Consider the following 16,961-nt stretch of genomic DNA (forward strand, 5'->3'; position numbering starts at 1 on the left):
GTTCATCCCATAGTAATAATACACTTAAGACCAAAGGCAGGATTTAGAGAAGCGCTTGGAGACGTTATTACCCTATCTCCTTATGACCCTTGTACTGATTTTAGTGTAAATTCAAGGTGAATCAGAACGCCCGCATAGGTTTTACCGCTATTTTGGAGGCGCTCAGAGCGTACGATAATTTTGGTTTAAATTGATAATTTTTTGGCGTTGGTAAGATAATTTGGTAATTTTTATCTGGCAACGCTGGACTACTACAGTATAGCAGCGTCCTCTATTAAAAATAAAGCGGGAAATTTAAATGGTCCTATTTGCGGGAATATTGTCGCTTTGAATTAGTGTAAAGTATTTTATTAAAATATCACAAAGTGACAAATATACAATTTTACTTCAATATCACATGAAACCGGTTTTCTCGTTTTTGGTTTTTTTTTCTTTTTTCTTATGAATGGTATAAAAGACACCACTCGAGCTGCTGCTGCTGCTGCTGCTGTTGTTTATACGTTAGTTTTTAGGTTCCTATTCAGCGTTTTTTTTTTTTTAAGTTTTTAACATTAGAACGTGGTGTGCCCCCTTCCCCCGGTTGGGTAGTTTGTTTATTTGTTTATTTTTTCTTATATTCATAATCTTCGTATTATTTTTTGTTCCCATGTTTTTTTTTTTTTTGGTATTTTCATATATTTTTTTTTTTGTTATAATAATTCCAAGACATGATGATGATGGCACTTTGAGAATTGGCAAACCAAAAACCAAATTGATTGTTGTTGTTGTTTTTTTCTTCTTATTTAGGTTCCAACAAAGTTTTTTTCTTGTTTATATTTGCACGTTTATGAAGTTTCATTTGAAGTTTTTGTTTATTTATATATATTTTTTTTCAGCTTTTTTTTTTAATTGTTTTTTTTTTTTAATAATAGTTTGTATTTTTTTTTTTTTGTTTAAATTGCACAAAGTTGTAGGCAAAGAATTTACCAAATAACGCATTTTGACTCAAAACCAACCACATTTCCTTTTATATATTACGTTTCCGACTCGTTTCGTTTCGTTTTCACGTACGTTACGTTTTGGGTTTTTTTTTTTTTTTTTTTTTTTACGAAAAGGACTAGATAAGTGGGGGGAAGGGGTCGACTGAAATTAAAAATTATATTAAAACACTTACTCTTATTGGCTTTTTTTTTGGAACAATATTGCATGCTTGAAAAACGAAAAAAAAATAAATTAAATTAAATTATATATTTATCTTTATAGCGTATGGATAGAATAATTGAATTGAATTGAATTGAATTAACTCGAAACTCAAAAAAATATGGCATTAAAAACTTTGGCTTTTTCTTCTTTAATTTTTAAAATTATTTAACGAATATATCCTAGCTAGTAATTTATTTTTTACATTTTTCTATTAGAATTTATTTAACTACGCCCTAAAATTATAATTATCTACTAATTTGTTTCAAATATATATATTTTTATATAAAAGGATGAAATGAAAACGAAAGAACAACGCAATGGTTTTAATTAAGAAGAGGGCAATTAATAATTAACAGGAGGGCAGTACAGTAGTCCTTATTATTTTTTAAAACTTCACAGTAGCTTACGATTAACGTTTTGTTTTCTCGGCGTTTCATCGAGATAAAAATTGGCAACAAGGTTGTTTTTTTTTTAGAATTTTTCGCGCGTTTATTAAGGGGTTGAAGGGGTTTTCGACGTTTTTCGCGTTATAATACCTTTCAGGTAGTAGCTTTTTTGTCAAATTTCGAAAGGAATGAGATACCTTAGGCTTTAGGAAAGAAGAAGAGGGGTGTCAGAATTCTAACCGAGTAAAAACTATATCTTGATTTTCGCAAAAATCCCTCGTTAAGGGAACGCAGTTAAAGTATTTGCAGAATGAGCACTCGTAGATGGGATTAACGTAGAAGAGAACCAGGAGTCCCGTAAACAAGGCCAAGACAACCGTTAAACAAACCCAGATCAAGATGACCTTAATGGTGCGATCGTAAGTGCCAAACGAGACAAAAGGCAGCAGGGCGTAAGACAACAGGAAGCTGAAGATAAAACCGAACAGATGCGCGTAATTGTCCACCCACGGTAAAGTACCAATCAAGAAGAAGGCCAAAGCCACGCCACCCAGCCTTAACAAAGCCATACCGGGCTTTTGCAACATTTGCCAGCAGTGAATTACTTCTACCAAGAGACACGCTAACAAACCAAACTGCGAACCGGCGGGACCAACCTTCAAATAGAAAGAAAATACAACCCGTTAAACAAACCATGCGCATTTGAAGTAAAAAAAAAACCATCTAAACAAAATACTTCGGCTCTATATGGCACAAATATAGCGCTGGCTAAATTCCCAGCGATGCCAGACATGATGTAAATGATGGCTATCCTTATTGGGCCAATTAACTTCTCCAAATCCCTCATTATCAAATACTGAACAATCACAGTAACAGCTAAGTGGATGATGCTGAAGAATAAAGAAAAAAGAGCCAAGAAACAACCAATGACGATTAAATCTCAGGAATACTTCGAGTAATTAGTATTTTTAATTACCCAGCATGTAGGAAGAGAGACGTCCACAACCTGTAAAACTGGTCAGGCACATCGGAAGCGTAAAAAGGGATCATGCCACAAACATCATCCAAACAAGAAACCTAAATATAAAAAGATTAGTGTAGAACTGTAGAAAGAAATAGTTATAAACTAGTTAAGAAATATAGTAATATACCTGTGAGCAAAGAGCCGCTTCCTCGTGGAAGAAACCCTTAACAAAGTCGCAGTACTCCTTGGTAGTGATGCGACATTCCCCATAAACTCCGATGCAACATGGGCGACCAATTACTTCACACGTCATATGCGCTTCCGCCGCTTTTTGACTGACTACGGTACGCCGGCATACCTAGAAATCAATTCCAACCTTCGTGAAATACCTATAGTCAAAGAACTCAAAGTCTTAATTAGTTAATTACCGGCCACTTAGTTATGTCATCAGGCCATTCATACGGAAAAACAGATGCAGGTTCTTCACAGTACCTTTTAATAAATACAAGTACCAATTTTGTAGAACTTGTCCCTTAATACACCTCGTGACTAATCTAAAATACCTCGGATCCTGTCCACACACAGAACCGGATAATCTATGATTACCACTCCTATTATTTAATTGTTTAGGGTCAGAGACCCACCGCCTGGGTCCCGGTTTCCGGGGATCCCATTTTTGCCATGAAGATATCCTCTCCTATAAATCAAACACCAAAAAAACCAAAGACTCAAGTGTCTATCCTTTAAAGGTGGATTTATAAAAATCTGCATTGAAAGTCAAAAAAAATGGCCATGCTTTTAGCTGCAGACAGCCAAGTTAGCAAAAACACTTTATTATCTATTATCCAAAAGTTGCAAAGAACTTTGGTAACCTAAATGGTGGGGGAAATCTTTACACACATGCTACTACAATAAAATGATAAGAACAAGCTCTACTGGTGTCGTAATTCTGGACAACAATCAATCCTGTAAAAACCATGCGTTAAAGGGAGGGTGAAGTAGAAAATCAAGTGATTTTTTATCGATTCTTCTACCAATTTTAAGACCAGTCTGCATAGTGAAACATTCAGGAAATACCAATTCCGAATGATTTTAAAATTATTTCAAATTAGGTTCAGATTTAAAGGATAATTTTAAAGAAGGACCTCCGACCAATCGCGTAACGCCCTGCCTTTTTGTTAACAAAATTCTCGTGGCACGCTCCGTGTCTCGCGCCACGATTGACACGTCGCGCGCCTAATTTTATCAAATCTCGTGATAAATTTCATTCAACGCGGAACGTGCCACGAGAATTTTGTTAACAAAAAGGCAGGGCGTTACGCGATTGGTCGGAGGGGCTTATTTAAAATTATCCTTAAAATCTGAACCTAATTTGAATCTTAAAATCATTCGAAATCTGTATTTCCTGAATGTTTCACTATGCAGGCTGGTCTTATAATTAGTAGAAGAATCGATAAAAAAATCACTTGATTTTCTACTTCACCCTCCCTTTAAGAATATTATTAAATCAACTCGGGTCCTCTTTCTTAACACTTTCTTATCACGTTGTTCGTATAAATTATTTTTATTTATTTATTTATTTTAATGTTTAAAATTTTTCTTTTCCTGAAATGACTTAAAAATTTCATGCCTCGTGCTTTTAAAAATATATTTTTTTTTCTTTTAATTGTGATCATATTATCAATATTCAATAAGCGAAATTTATCAAAAAATCCAAAAATGTATGTATGTATATATATATATGTATATAAACGTAATGCGTACCCCAGTCGCCAATCCTCGAGTCAATTGTGGTAAGAAAGAAGAAAAAAAAGATCAAACACCACGAAGAAGCGAAATTTTTAAATTTACTATAATTATTTGTAACTTTTTTTAAAAAAAAAAGTGAGTGGGAAATTCTACTTTAAAAAAAGGGCGAGTTTGTCATTGGTTGTAAAACTTCAGATAACATAACATTATACACCTTAAAAGAACGGCCTTTTTCTAAATATAAAAGGAACTATATTAAAATTAAAATAAATGATCTCTTATTACAAAATTATTAGCATTTAATTAGTCTTAAAAACGAGGACTAGTGTGCCGCCATTTTTTTTAGTGACGTTGCAAAATAGAACCACTCGGGATTGGTTGAATTCCCGCAGGTTTAGAGAGGTAAGGGAGAGCTGGAAATAAGTAAAAATTCTTATAGGACATGTGTCCAGCAGACTTAGAAATAAGGATATTTTTTAAACTAGTCCTTGGGACCAGTGACCCCCCTAGTGTCCTAAATAATAAACTGGTCTCCGGAGTGGTCCCAGCCTTTGTTCTCCTTTAGATTTGCAATTAATAAACTGGTCCCGAGGACCAGTAACCCCCACTTTTTGAATTAAAAAACTAGTCCAAGCAATTAATAAACTGGTTTTGGACCAGTGGACGTGTGCTATTTCTAAGTCTGGTGTCCAGTGGACTGTGCAAAAATAGTGTCGTATCTTCATAGTCAAGCTATCAAAACTTTATTGGCCAAAATGTCCAGTCATACCCTTAGTTTATAAAAAATTACGGGACATTTTAAAATTTTATTGAACAATGTCCAGTTTCCGGCCCTGGATAAGCATAGCCCACTCGATCACGCGCGTAATAGGTCCAATTCAGTAGCCGCCATAAAGCAATGGCGGCGCAGTAGTGCTCGTTTTTAAGACTAATTAAATGCAAATTATTTTGTAATAAGAGATCATTTATTTATTTTATTATTTTAATATTTAATTCCTTTTATATTGAGAAAAACGACGTTCTTTTAAGGTATAATGTTATGTTACCTAACCTTTTCCTTATATATATATATAAAAAAAATCTGTCTAAATCTGTCTAATATGTAATTTACTCGACAAACTACATCAGATGTGCAACCATTAAGTGGGGGAATAAATATTGAACTAAATCAATGAACGAAAAATAAATATCAATCAACAATTAATTATTAATATTAACACGTAAAACAAAAACTAAAAATCTCTACGTGAATGAACAAGAGATATGTACGCGAATTTTCAATGTAATAAATACTCACTAAGTGTGCATTGCTCCACTTTAATGGGAGGTAAAATAAAATAGAAAAGAAGCGTTTCAAAAATAGTGTTAGCGTCATGTATTACTAATTTACTATCTTTGACGATTAAAAGCGTTAGGACTCTACAAGTCTTTAAGCATTTCGTTAGAAAAATACTTATAAGTTATAATCTATATACTTCCGAGTATTAGTTTGATTAAACCCCACTAAAACACTGAAAAACAATCTTACAACTGTAAGAAAGTAAACTATTTCGGTTATTAAATGTAGCTATTAATTAAGTGAAAACTAAATCATTAGTAATACTAATTAAATTAATTAACTTTTACGGAATTAGAAACTTCTTAGTCAATTCCCCCAAAATTTATTCAAAGTTGGTTTAATTAACTTTTGGGTTTAATTAGCCTTATTCCTGATCAGCGCCACCTACCCATAGCGGCGACTTTGAGAACTACTGTAATCGGCAAGCCAACCAGATGTCGCTAAAATCTGGTGACGTCATTTTTTGGTAAGACCCCGAGAGTGCCCGTCAGTGACGTCACCAGATTTTAGCGACATTTGATTGGCTTTCCGATTACAGTAGTTCTCAAAGTCACCGCTATAGGTAGGTGGCGCTGATCAGGAATAAGGCTAATTAATATTTAAATAAGCCAGAAACCAACTTGAACATTTCAACCATGTTTAAATTATCATAGAAAACGGAAAGGAAAACTTACTGAGCATTTATTTCTCGAAGTTTGAACACAGCCTGATTGATCATTTCTGACGCAACACGCTGTATTTCTCTCTTGTTCTCTATCTTTTGTTATCATATCGAAGACATTACGATCCCTTCTCATACAGGGTGTAAACTTGGCACCCAAATGAACCAAATCCGCCTATAAAGTGAAAAAAAAAAAAAAGAAAAAACTTAAACTTACCAATTCTTTTAACGGAATTTATTTACAATGTAAAAAAATTATATTAACCGATCTGGGTCCGAGCCAAAAATTATCAGGCTCAAAATAGTCAACTTGTTGCAATGATAAACTTGTCACCAAAACCTGTAACACACGGACCAGTGTGTTAGTTAGGACTAATTTCATTTACATTCATTCAATTTCTCCCTGTGATATTTACCAGACTAGATCTTTGAGTACGATGAAACCCCCATGGTCCAAAACCATAAACCGCTAACGTAATCAGTGTAATTAGAATTTGAACAGTCGTTACCCAATATGTAAAATAAGGCCTAAGAAAAAATTTAAATTAAATTTTGTTGGTTGACAAAATTAGGATTTTTTTTTTTGTTCACAGTTTTATACCTATGATCATCGATGTCGTCTAACTGGCTTCGAACGTCCGAAGTGAGCCTGTCTCTTCTAAACCTTCGGTTGAAGAACTTTCCCACAACACCCATACCATACTGGCGGCGGTCGGAATTATCAAACGCGTGATCAAGTATCTAAATGGGAAACGATAAATGAAGCCGAAACTTCCAGAGTGTCGACCTCCTTCCATTTACCCTATTCCATATTCTTTTCATGCCAATATCGGATGTCCTTAAAAGGGAGTCCACTTCTGTAGAGGACGGACGTTGCCAGAATTCAGGCTCCGACTTTCCACGATTACGCATTGTGGCTACTCCAGGGGTGGCGGGACTGGGGCTAAGACCAACCACCGGGGCAACCCCTCCTCCTACTACTCCACCCAAAGTTGGCAGAGACTTGTTGCTATGACCCGGGACTGACTGAATCAAGGGTGGAGTAGACGAGACTATTCGAGGCACTTGGGGGAGACTGGTAGGCGAGGGTGTGGGAGTGGAACTAGGGTTTGGGAGATGAGAGGGAGGAGGAGTTTGAGACACCCTCCCGTACCAAGGTTCTAAGTGGTCTCGGTGTCCCAAGGGTTGTCCTAAAGTTTGATGATGTTGCGGAGTATGTAAGGGGTAAAAAGACGACAACTGGTGTGAGAAGCTGTTTCGACTAGCTGACATGGCTGTTGGTAACGAGGTGGCGGTGGTCATACCTCCACCACTAGCACTAGCTCCACCCAGACCACCGGACTCCCAGGTTGATCGATCAAAGAAATTTTCTTCAGTGTTTGGAAGCTATGAAAAAAAGTTATTCGGACTTTTTACAACCTTATAAGGAGTCAGTGCTGTCTCCTACTTGAGCTTTCGGAAGCCCGGTCACGTCAATTCGAGAAGATCCAGTGTCGTCATAAAAGACATTGTCATCCCCTTCGGAAGCTGCATAGCTAGAAAGTTGGCGACCAGTCACACTAGGTCGACCCCCAGTCTTGTGAGAAGACCACCTCTTCTTGGCCGTCTAAAAGCGAAGTATTGTAATCTACCAACAGACTCGACCTCGCGAAGAGCTATAAAGATCCTTTACCGTAGTTAAAAAGACCATCCCATTCCAGGTTAGCCTATATACAGAATCTTTTCTACGAGTGGGTTGCCTCTCTTTTGAGGAAGAGGTTGAAGAAACGGATGTCGCTGTACTTCCAGCTCTCGTTCGATCTATTTCATCCACGGCTCCAAAGGGACCAGAAACTCCAGCCAAACCTACACCCTGATGGGGTTGTTGAGAATGGTGGTGCAAAATTCCTCCAGTATTTAAAGCCGGATGTGGATGAATATTGGAAGATGCTGGGGTATAAGAACAGCGCATTGTAGAAGGCATTGTTCGCCTAAGTAGTTGGCTCTGTTGAAGTTGTTGTTGTTGTTGTTGCTGCTGCTGCTGTTGTTGATGTTGTTGTTGAATTTCAGCAGCTACGTGATGAGGCATTGGCGCGGAACTCTGAAGTGGAGGAGCCGCTGAAGGGTGGTTATAAGAGTCCTTGAGCTTTCCATATCTTTTGCTAAGGAGTCTTTTCCTCCTTTCCGTCCAAATTTGATAACTATTCTCTTCAGTGTCATTGTTAACACCAAAGAAGCAAGTGGTATTTCTGACCACATACCTAATGTTAAGAGAGAATACATTAAAAATGCTCTAGGCTGGTTTTCGGGAAGCTTCAACAAAGAACGTACTCTTTGACAGTATTGGCTCTTCTGAGCGTAGCACTTGTTGGTCTATTTTGGTTGGATCCACCGCGCCTTTCTTGAACAACCTTTCTAGCCACTGGTGTCGGCTCGGAAGCTTGCCTAGACACTGTGGCAGGGTGGCTAACAGAGCCTGATACGTGAGAGGGTCCCGCGTGAGGATTCATGTTGGAGCTGGCTATACTCGAAAGTCGGCAACTTCCGTGATGAGCATTGATACCACCAGCGTTTCCGCCTATGGTGGGAGTAGCGCCCCCGCTATTGCCACTAGACGCGTTATTAGGGCTAGAGCTTCCTTCAAAAAGTGGGTTTTCAATTAGTCCCGGAGGAGGCAATGGAGAAGAGGGAGGCCCAGTTATATCGGAAGCCCGACTACTGCCGCTAGTTCTTCTTAGGTCCCTACTCGATAGGGCCACTTCGGGCTGGCCCATCTCCGGGGGCGCATTCCACATGTCACTGTGATCAAAAACTTTATCGATAGTCCCTGCCCTTCTCTACCGATTAAAGAGTAACAGGGTACCTAAAAAAACACGTCGTTCTTTCACCAAACTAAATCAAGACCAATTTGGTGTAGGCACCATCCCAAAAATATGTAGCTAATAAGCTTATCTTGTAAAGATAAGCTAAGTACAACTTCCTAAGCCTACATAACATTTTTATCTATATGCATGGTTTTTAGCAAAAGGTACAAATCTACACTTACATCGAAGTAAGTATTATAGATAAAATATAAAACGGCGCCTCCAAAATATAAATCTTCTAAAATTGATTTAATCTTCCCTATGTTTTGGTATCCTTGTTTTTTGTATGAGACGAAACAAATCTCTGTAGGCCATTTACAGATAAATATATTGAGAATAGAGAGAGAGCGAGAATAAAATATATTAATCAGAAGTACAATTACAAAGCCAGTGTTGGACATTGTCATATTATTTCTGCTGATTCGTGATTATTTAATTTAATTAAATATCTAAGGTATAGTTCTTCAGTAAAAAGAGTATTCAGTTTCTAAACTCGATGTTTAAATAAAAAGCCTACCACTTAAATCAACTTTCAGTTTTAATCGTATTTGAAGGGGTTTGGTTTGCCCCTGTATATATACCACACAGCAAGGCAAAAGATGGGGCGAAATCTAAATACTAAACGTACCTATTTCATCCTATTTAATATCGAAATTTATAACGGAAATAATCCAGGATTTGTAAGAATTTGATATACAGCACGAAATAGGAACGCGAGATAGTAAAATATATTAATCAAAAATAAAATTACAAAGCAAGTGTACTGTTGGACATTGTCATATTATTTCTGCTGAATCGTGATGATCTAATTTAATTAAATATCTCAGGTGTAGTTCTACTGTGAAAGGGTATTCAGTTTCTAAACTCAATGTTTAAATAAAAAATCTACCACTTAAAGCAACTCTCAGTTTTAATCGTATTTGAAGGGGTTTGGTTTGCCCCTGTATATATACCTCACAGCAAGGCAAAAGATGGGGCCCAATCTAAAAACTAAATATAACTATTTAATATCGAAATTTATAACCGAAATAATCGAGGATTTGTAATTATTTGATATACAGCACGAAAAAAACTACTTAAAAAAGACGCGAATCATCACTATTTTAGTGCAAAACGATAGGAACTATTAGGAATAGGAACTTAGAAAGCGAGTTAAGCCTAAATTTAGTGACCCCATCAATTTAGGGCCTTGGCTTCAATACAAATTTCGCATTTCCGCTTACGTGACAAACATTTACAACAAATATCGCGATAAAGTTCTACAAATAGGGTTTAAACTTACCTATATTATTTAAACCATCCTAAATTCCTCGAACATTTATCGTAATCCTAAGAAATCCAGAAACTCCGTAACCTCCCGAAGCCCCATAGCGACATGGTCAACTTACTGCCCCTAAAATTTACTCTTCTCCCATAGACCTTTCTAGACTCTAGTCCATAGACCGAAATTGTCCTATAGTATATTCTATGGAATCTATAAATAAGTAGATATTTCTACAATTAAAGCGTAATTAAATATAAAAATTCTCATCTTCCGCTCATTTTACAACGAAATCTGCAATATTTCGATTTATATTGTTTATATTTCATTTCATGTATTACACTTTTTGCCAAACAGTTTTAGTCTATTAAACTTGATAGTGAAACGAAAGGCTCAAAACGGTAACACTTTAGACGAATCATGATCCAAGGTTAAGTTGACGTTTTGCGAACATTACGCGGCTTTTTTACAGGAAAGACTCCCTAAAGGAGATTGGATGCTTTGAGGGTGAAGGGTCGTCGGGATTTAACTAACTGCGAGTGTTAAATTAAGATTAAATCATGGATAATCCTAACAAAGGCGGGTTTGAAACTTTCATCGATGGTGTTTTAGGCCTAGTTGATGGCCCTGTGACTTGGTTTCGAGGTAATTATTTATTATAACTTCATATTTTGTGGCTTTTCAACCATTTTGTTAAGCCTTGGCTCACGCTGCTTTCAGAAACGGTTGTTGAACCAAATAGACCGAAATATCCTTATTATCATAAAGTCTACAGGCGCGTTCCAACTATTGATGAATGCGAAGTTGATGATTCCCCGTGCATCTTTGAAGCTCAAAAACAATGGGAAAGAGATAGGTAAAAAGTAAACGCTTGTATTCATTGAATTCCCTAAACAAATTTATATTGCCTGTTATATCCTAGACAAGTTGACACCGAAATCATGAAGATCTTAAGAAAACGAAAAAATGATTGCATGCTGTATGAAGCTCCTAATTATGACAGATGTGAAGTTGTTACAGAGCAATACAACAGAGCTGAGGAGAATTGGTTCATTAAATGTATCCCATCCATTTTATGGCTTCGACACTTAATGATATATAGATGAAACAAACAAAAGTGTTTTAATTAATAATATTTTCAGATGGTGAATTGGGTCAATATCAAAATGTAATAGGTTGCTTCTTCAAGCAAAAGCATCGCTTAATTTGGGAAAGAAGAAACCCTGATGCTCAGCTAGCAACTCCCGAATAAATTAATTAATAACACATTATAACAAACTGGGGTTTAAAAATTAATTAATTAATTAATAAGAAATGTAGAATATAAATAAATAATTTGAAATCATGTCACGAAGAAAGAGTTTAAATAAAAATAGTTGTTCTATTATATATTTTCTTTACTCTTTTACAAATAATTATTAACTAAGATTTTTTATTTCCATAATTTTTAACCTTATTTTTAACAGAATTTACTAGCAATGATAATGAGGGGTTAATTTTGGGTTGTTGTTGTTCATCACTTTCCTTATCCAATTTTGATAACTTATTAGGTTTAGCACCAAAAGTTTCATTATTTTCCGCTCTACGTTTGAATTTCTCTTCAACAAATGTCTGCATCGCTTTAGTTTTCTTATAATGTGGGTCTGAGGGATCAATGTTAAATAAAGCTGATTCGTATAATGCTGTAAATCTAGGGTCAGCAACATCAACCTGGATGGATGGATAAACGTGAATTATAAACGCTTAGATTGAAAAAATAAAAGAAGAAAAGTTTGAATACTTGAAATTCCTCTTCATCTTTGGGGGGTTCCTTTGGAACTTTTTTCATCTTCTTCATCTTTTTCTTTTCCCTCTTTATTTTACTCTTAGACTTATCATCCATTAAGTTCTTCAAATTAAAATGTTTATTTTGATCAATTCTATCATCTTCATCCATCATTAGAAGTTCTAATTCCGCTTGGGACTTTTCATTTTCCTCAGTTTCTTCTTCTCCTTTGAAACGATTTTTCTTTTGCTTTTCTGAAGTGTATTGGTCAATTAATTCTTAACAAGTTAATGAGCTAGAAGTGAATGGGTTAGCTAATTAAGAATGGAATGCTTACTGCTCTTGGTCTTCTTAATATTGGAATTATCTAATTCTTCCTTGAAGAACGGGTCATTTAAATCCACATCATCTGGTATATCATCATCACTGAATGCTTGACCCCCCTCATCTTCATCCTAAAATATGGATTTAATTAAAGAAAAAGTTTAGTAACATAACATAGCTTAAAAGAACGGCCTTTTTCTAAATATAAAAAGAAAAATATACTAAAATTAAAATAAATCATCTCTTATTACAAAATAATTAGCATTTTATAGTCTTAAAAAACAGGACTACTGCGCCGCCATTTTTTTAGTGATTCTTTAGTGACGTTTGCTAAATAGAACCACCCGGATTGGCTGAATTAATTCTCGCGGGCCAGAGAAGTAAGGATGGGCAGGAAATAAGAAAAATTTCTTTTAGGACACGTGAACAGTTCCCCCCCCCCAACTGGAAAATTTATAGGTCATTGTCAACTGGACTGTGCAAAAAGTGTCCCATCTTGGGCCTTGGGTAAGCATGGCCCACTCGATCAAGCACTTAAGAGACCAGACACCACTAAAGCAATGACTGATGGTGCAGTAGCCCTGTGTTTTAAGACTAATTGAATGATAATTATTTTGTAATAAGAGATCATTTATTTATTTTTTTAATATTTTTCCTTTTGTATTTAGAAAAAGGCTGTTCTTTTAAGGTATAATGTTATGTTACCTGAAATTTTCCTTAAAAGTAACCAATTAATTACTTACCTCAGATTCATTATTATTATCAAGAGAAGGCGGAGTTTTCTGTTCCTTTCTCAATTTCTTCTTCTCTTTTTTCTTTTCCAAAAATTCTTCAAATGGTGTTGCATCTTTCATCTTTTCCCTTTTCTTTAGTAAACTTTCAGCTTTCCCTTTCAATCCCGGTTCCCATGAAATTTCCAGGGTTACATCTCTATCTTTCTCTTTCTTTTCCTGTTCTTCCAAATCAGCTAACAAGGCTTTATATTTTTCAATAGTGGAACCTCCACCTTTTTTCTCAGGTTTTTGTTTGTTAGAAGTTTTCACTTCAAAATTCCGACTAGCAGAGGAGGTTGTAGGTTTCTCTTCAATATTAATACCTTCCTCACTAGAAATTCCTATAAAATGTGCAATTTTTAACACTGTTATTAGAATCTCTTATAAAATGTGTAATTTTCAACAATGTTATTAGAAATTCCTATAAAATGTGTAATTTTTAAAAATGTTATTGCAAATTCCTATAAAATGTGTAATTTTTAACACTGTTATTAGAATCTCTTATAAAATGTGTAATTTTCAACAATGTTATTAGAAATTCCTATAAAATGTGTAATTTTTAAAAATGTTATTGCAAATTCCTATAAAATGTGTAATTTTTAAAAATGTTATTGCAAATTCCTATAAAATGTGTAATTTTTAAAAATGTTATTGCAAATTCCTAAAAAATGTGTAATTTTTAAAAATGTTATTGCAAATTCCTATAAAATGTGTAATTTTTAAAAATGTTATTGCAAATTCCTATAAAATGTGTAATTTTTAAAAATGTTATTGCAAATTCCTATAAAATGTGTAATTTTTAACAATGTTATTGCAAATTCCTATAAAATGTGTAATTTTTAAAAATGTTATTGCAAATTCCTATAAAATGTGGAATTTTCAACAATGTTATTAGAAATTCCTATAAAATGTGTAATTTTTAAAAATGTTATTAGAAATTCCTATAAAATGTGTAATTTTTAAAAATGTTATTGCAAATTCCTATAAAATGTGTAATTTTTAAAAATGTTATTGCCAAATTCCTATAAAATGTGTAATTTTCAACAATGTTATTAGAAATTACAATAAAATGTGTAATTTTCAACAATGTTATTAGAAATTCCTATAAAATGTGTAATTTTTAAAAATGTTATTAGAAATTCCTATAAAATGTGTAATTTTTAAAAATGTTATTAGAAATTCCTATAAAATGTCTAATTTTCAACAATGTTATCCCAGATTCCTTATAGAAAATTAAAATTATAATTTGTTAACCTTCATCTTCTGAAGAAGAAGCTAAATATGTTTTTAGATCAGATTCAACTTCATCAGCAGCTGAAAAAGCTTTCTGTATTGTCCGTACTCTATCAGGATTTGTTTCATCCCAAGTAAGCTGTACTGATGCTTGTTGTAAGGCTGTAGTTGTAAATAAAACTGGCTCATATGTTGACAAGTCAGGGAGGGTTTCACAAACACTAGTTGGCTCCTATGAAAATATATTTTAAGAACCAATCTTCCAGTTGCATCAATTAGATTATAACATCTTACATGTTCAAATGTAACATCATCTGGAACAAATCTCAGATCTAATTGAGATGCGCTACTTTCATATTCCATTCCATCTAATTCTTCGTATAATTTAGAGGCAGTTTCTGGTGTATCACATTCCATGATGGCATAGTAATATTTTAATCTATTTAATTGATATTTGCGTAGTTTTTCCATATGGTATTTTGATCCCTCATTAGTTTGAGTGTAGTCTTCATCATCACTTTTTAAAGTTTCTTGGACTAATTCAGCTGGACCTCTTACTTCCTCTTCTTTCATTCTTTCTAAGCCAAATTCTGATGGGTATATCTTAATACATTTTATTACACCATCAGCTGGTTTAAAGGAATTGGCCAAAACAAAGAGGTCAGAGGCTTTAATTCTATCCCAATCCATATTACAAATGGCTAGACGGTTAGTGATATTTTCACTTTTGGGGGCTTCTTTGTCAAGCTCTCCCCATTCATGAGTGATCTCTTCATCATCCTCGCCTAATTAATTAATTAATTAATAAGTTAATTGATAACTATAACAAGCACAACAACTTACTCTCTTCATCACTGTCATCTTCATCTTCAGAACTACTTGTTTCAACATTTCCAATACCACGAGCCAAGTCAACTTGGTTCTTATCTTTTTCATCTTCAGAATCATCATTGTCATCTTTCAGAGACAAAAAATGATTCAGTAAAAAGTTAAACAAAAAAGTAATTAAGGTTAAATCTACTTGATGAATCATCGTCACTCTTTTGCAACTTTGCATCTTCAGAGAAATGCACTTTTTTCTTTGATCTTATTGAACTATTATTAAGATCATCATTAAGAGAATTAGCTTCAGCATCAGAGCTGTCTTGTTTAGCTTTAATATGATCAGGTTCTGAACCTCCTTCTTCATCATCATTATCATCATCATCATCAGATGATCTTTCACTTTCAGAATTGCTACTGATTTCGTAATAACGTTTTAAATCTTCACTGGTTGAGCTTTGAAGGGGTTTTCCCCTTTTGTCCATGTTATATTTTAATTTAAACTTTTTATCATGAAACATGGATTTGAAACGTTTGTCAATTTTCACTTTTTGTTGCTTTTTAGGCATTGCTCTGAATCTGGGGTCAGACCCCATATGAGAGAAACGTTCATCCATATTGGATGGGTTTTAATTATTTTACAGCTTTAAATCTAGAGAGAAATTAGATTAAATAAATTAAATTAAATAGATTATTCTATGCTAAAACATTGCATTTCACTCCACGTGGCTATAATAACTAGCCAAGGCTTAACAGTATAATCATTGAATCATCTCCGCATGGAAATATTTATATATTTTATATTATAATTGGTTATAAAAACTTACTGGATTTGTTTTTTAATTATAATTGTCAATAAACTGCAAATTAACTTTAAAGAATTATCGAAAATTACTCATCGCGGCAGCCACAATTAATTTCGTTTCTGAAAAGAGCAGACGATTTTAACGTTACACGACCACAAAGCACGTGGTATATAAATCCTGTAAGGCAGCTTCTCCCTGAACGCCGGTGTGCTGCGACAGAAACATTTCTACAGGAACTGCATAGGAAAAGCATTAGAAAGTGTGCCCCTGTGATTTTACTTCTCCTTACAACACTTTTTAACTCGAATCTCATACTTCAAAAATCAAAAGTAAATAAATTGAAGCAAAATTTCCTTCAAAAATAAAATAAATTGAAGTAAAATTTCTTTCAAAAGTATATCAATTTAAAGATCATAGTTTTAACTGGATGAAAATAATTAGAAGTCAAATTTGATTTCAACAGTCAATGATGAATAGCCCCTTCCAAAAAGTTTGACTGCCTTGTGCATCTTGTTGTTTAAGTTCTTCGCGCATGCGCACTCGGAGCTAAAAAACGTCATATCTATGTTGTGAACTAGGCTATGCGGGGGAAACTACCTCCTGTTTGTAGGAAGAACTGAACTGACTCAGACTAAGAATATATATATATATTTCCCAATTTAAGATGTACCAATGAATTGTTTTAAAACCTCAATATCTCTAACTCTGGTCGATGTAGGCCCAAATTTAACTCTCCCAAACAGGGTGAGAAATAAGGCGGTGGCACTGGGCAAATGACCAGTTTAAAAATTGCTTTGACCAGTTTATTTATTAAATGCCTGGGGGTCCAGTGGTCACCGTGACCACTTTTTAA

At 34.5% G+C, this 16,961-nt stretch overlaps 3 protein-coding genes across 5 annotated transcripts; 1 reads left to right on the top strand and 2 right to left on the bottom strand.

Moving 5' to 3' along the window:
• Positions 1 to 332: 332 nt before the first annotated feature.
• On the bottom strand, positions 333 to 10,714 carry LOC149661857 (uncharacterized). 2 transcript variants are annotated; one of them, XM_089843355.1, is made up of 16 exons: positions 10,407 to 10,714; positions 8,592 to 9,123; positions 7,954 to 8,521; positions 7,729 to 7,887; positions 7,083 to 7,667; positions 6,883 to 7,022; positions 6,698 to 6,809; positions 6,547 to 6,621; positions 6,295 to 6,456; positions 4,297 to 4,317; positions 3,096 to 3,229; positions 2,961 to 3,024; positions 2,720 to 2,890; positions 2,545 to 2,645; positions 2,305 to 2,458; positions 333 to 2,224 (listed from the first exon to the last, which is right to left on the bottom strand). In XM_089843355.1, exons 2-16 carry the CDS (start codon positions 9,053 to 9,055, stop codon positions 1,796 to 1,798), a joined length of 3,339 nt encoding a protein of 1,112 aa, XP_089699481.1. In that variant the 5' UTR covers positions 9,056 to 9,123; positions 10,407 to 10,714; the 3' UTR covers positions 333 to 1,795. The 2 variants fall into 2 exon arrangements, with proteins under 2 accessions (XP_089699481.1, XP_089699482.1); XM_089843356.1 differs by lacking the exon at positions 4,297 to 4,317 and having other exon boundaries at positions 10,407 to 10,712.
• A 144-nt stretch (positions 10,715 to 10,858) lies between these two features.
• On the top strand, positions 10,859 to 11,774 carry ND-PDSW (NADH dehydrogenase (ubiquinone) PDSW subunit). The gene is made up of 4 exons (XM_089843376.1): positions 10,859 to 11,030; positions 11,106 to 11,241; positions 11,308 to 11,444; positions 11,528 to 11,774. The coding sequence occupies exons 1-4, from the start codon at positions 10,946 to 10,948 to the stop codon at positions 11,635 to 11,637; spliced, it is 468 nt and encodes a 155-aa protein (XP_089699502.1). The 5' UTR covers positions 10,859 to 10,945; the 3' UTR covers positions 11,638 to 11,774.
• LOC149661859 (ESF1 homolog) lies at positions 11,742 to 16,280 on the bottom strand. 2 transcript variants are annotated; one of them, XM_089843366.1, is made up of 9 exons: positions 16,046 to 16,280; positions 15,502 to 15,954; positions 15,324 to 15,437; positions 14,775 to 15,265; positions 14,502 to 14,712; positions 13,218 to 13,588; positions 12,488 to 12,605; positions 12,166 to 12,404; positions 11,742 to 12,095 (listed from the first exon to the last, which is right to left on the bottom strand). In XM_089843366.1, exons 2-9 carry the CDS (start codon positions 15,917 to 15,919, stop codon positions 11,808 to 11,810), a joined length of 2,250 nt encoding a protein of 749 aa, XP_089699492.1. In that variant the 5' UTR covers positions 15,920 to 15,954; positions 16,046 to 16,280; the 3' UTR covers positions 11,742 to 11,807. The 2 variants fall into 2 exon arrangements, with proteins under 2 accessions (XP_089699492.1, XP_089699491.1); XM_089843365.1 differs by having other exon boundaries at positions 16,130 to 16,277.
• Positions 16,281 to 16,961: the final 681 nt, after the last annotated feature.

Source organism: Phalangium opilio, unplaced genomic scaffold, assembly GCF_054372755.1.
Source record: "Phalangium opilio isolate 3A_F unplaced genomic scaffold, DU_Popi_V2 ptg000070l_1, whole genome shotgun sequence".
In the NCBI taxonomy this organism is placed as follows: Eukaryota; Metazoa; Arthropoda; class Arachnida; order Opiliones; family Phalangiidae; genus Phalangium; species Phalangium opilio.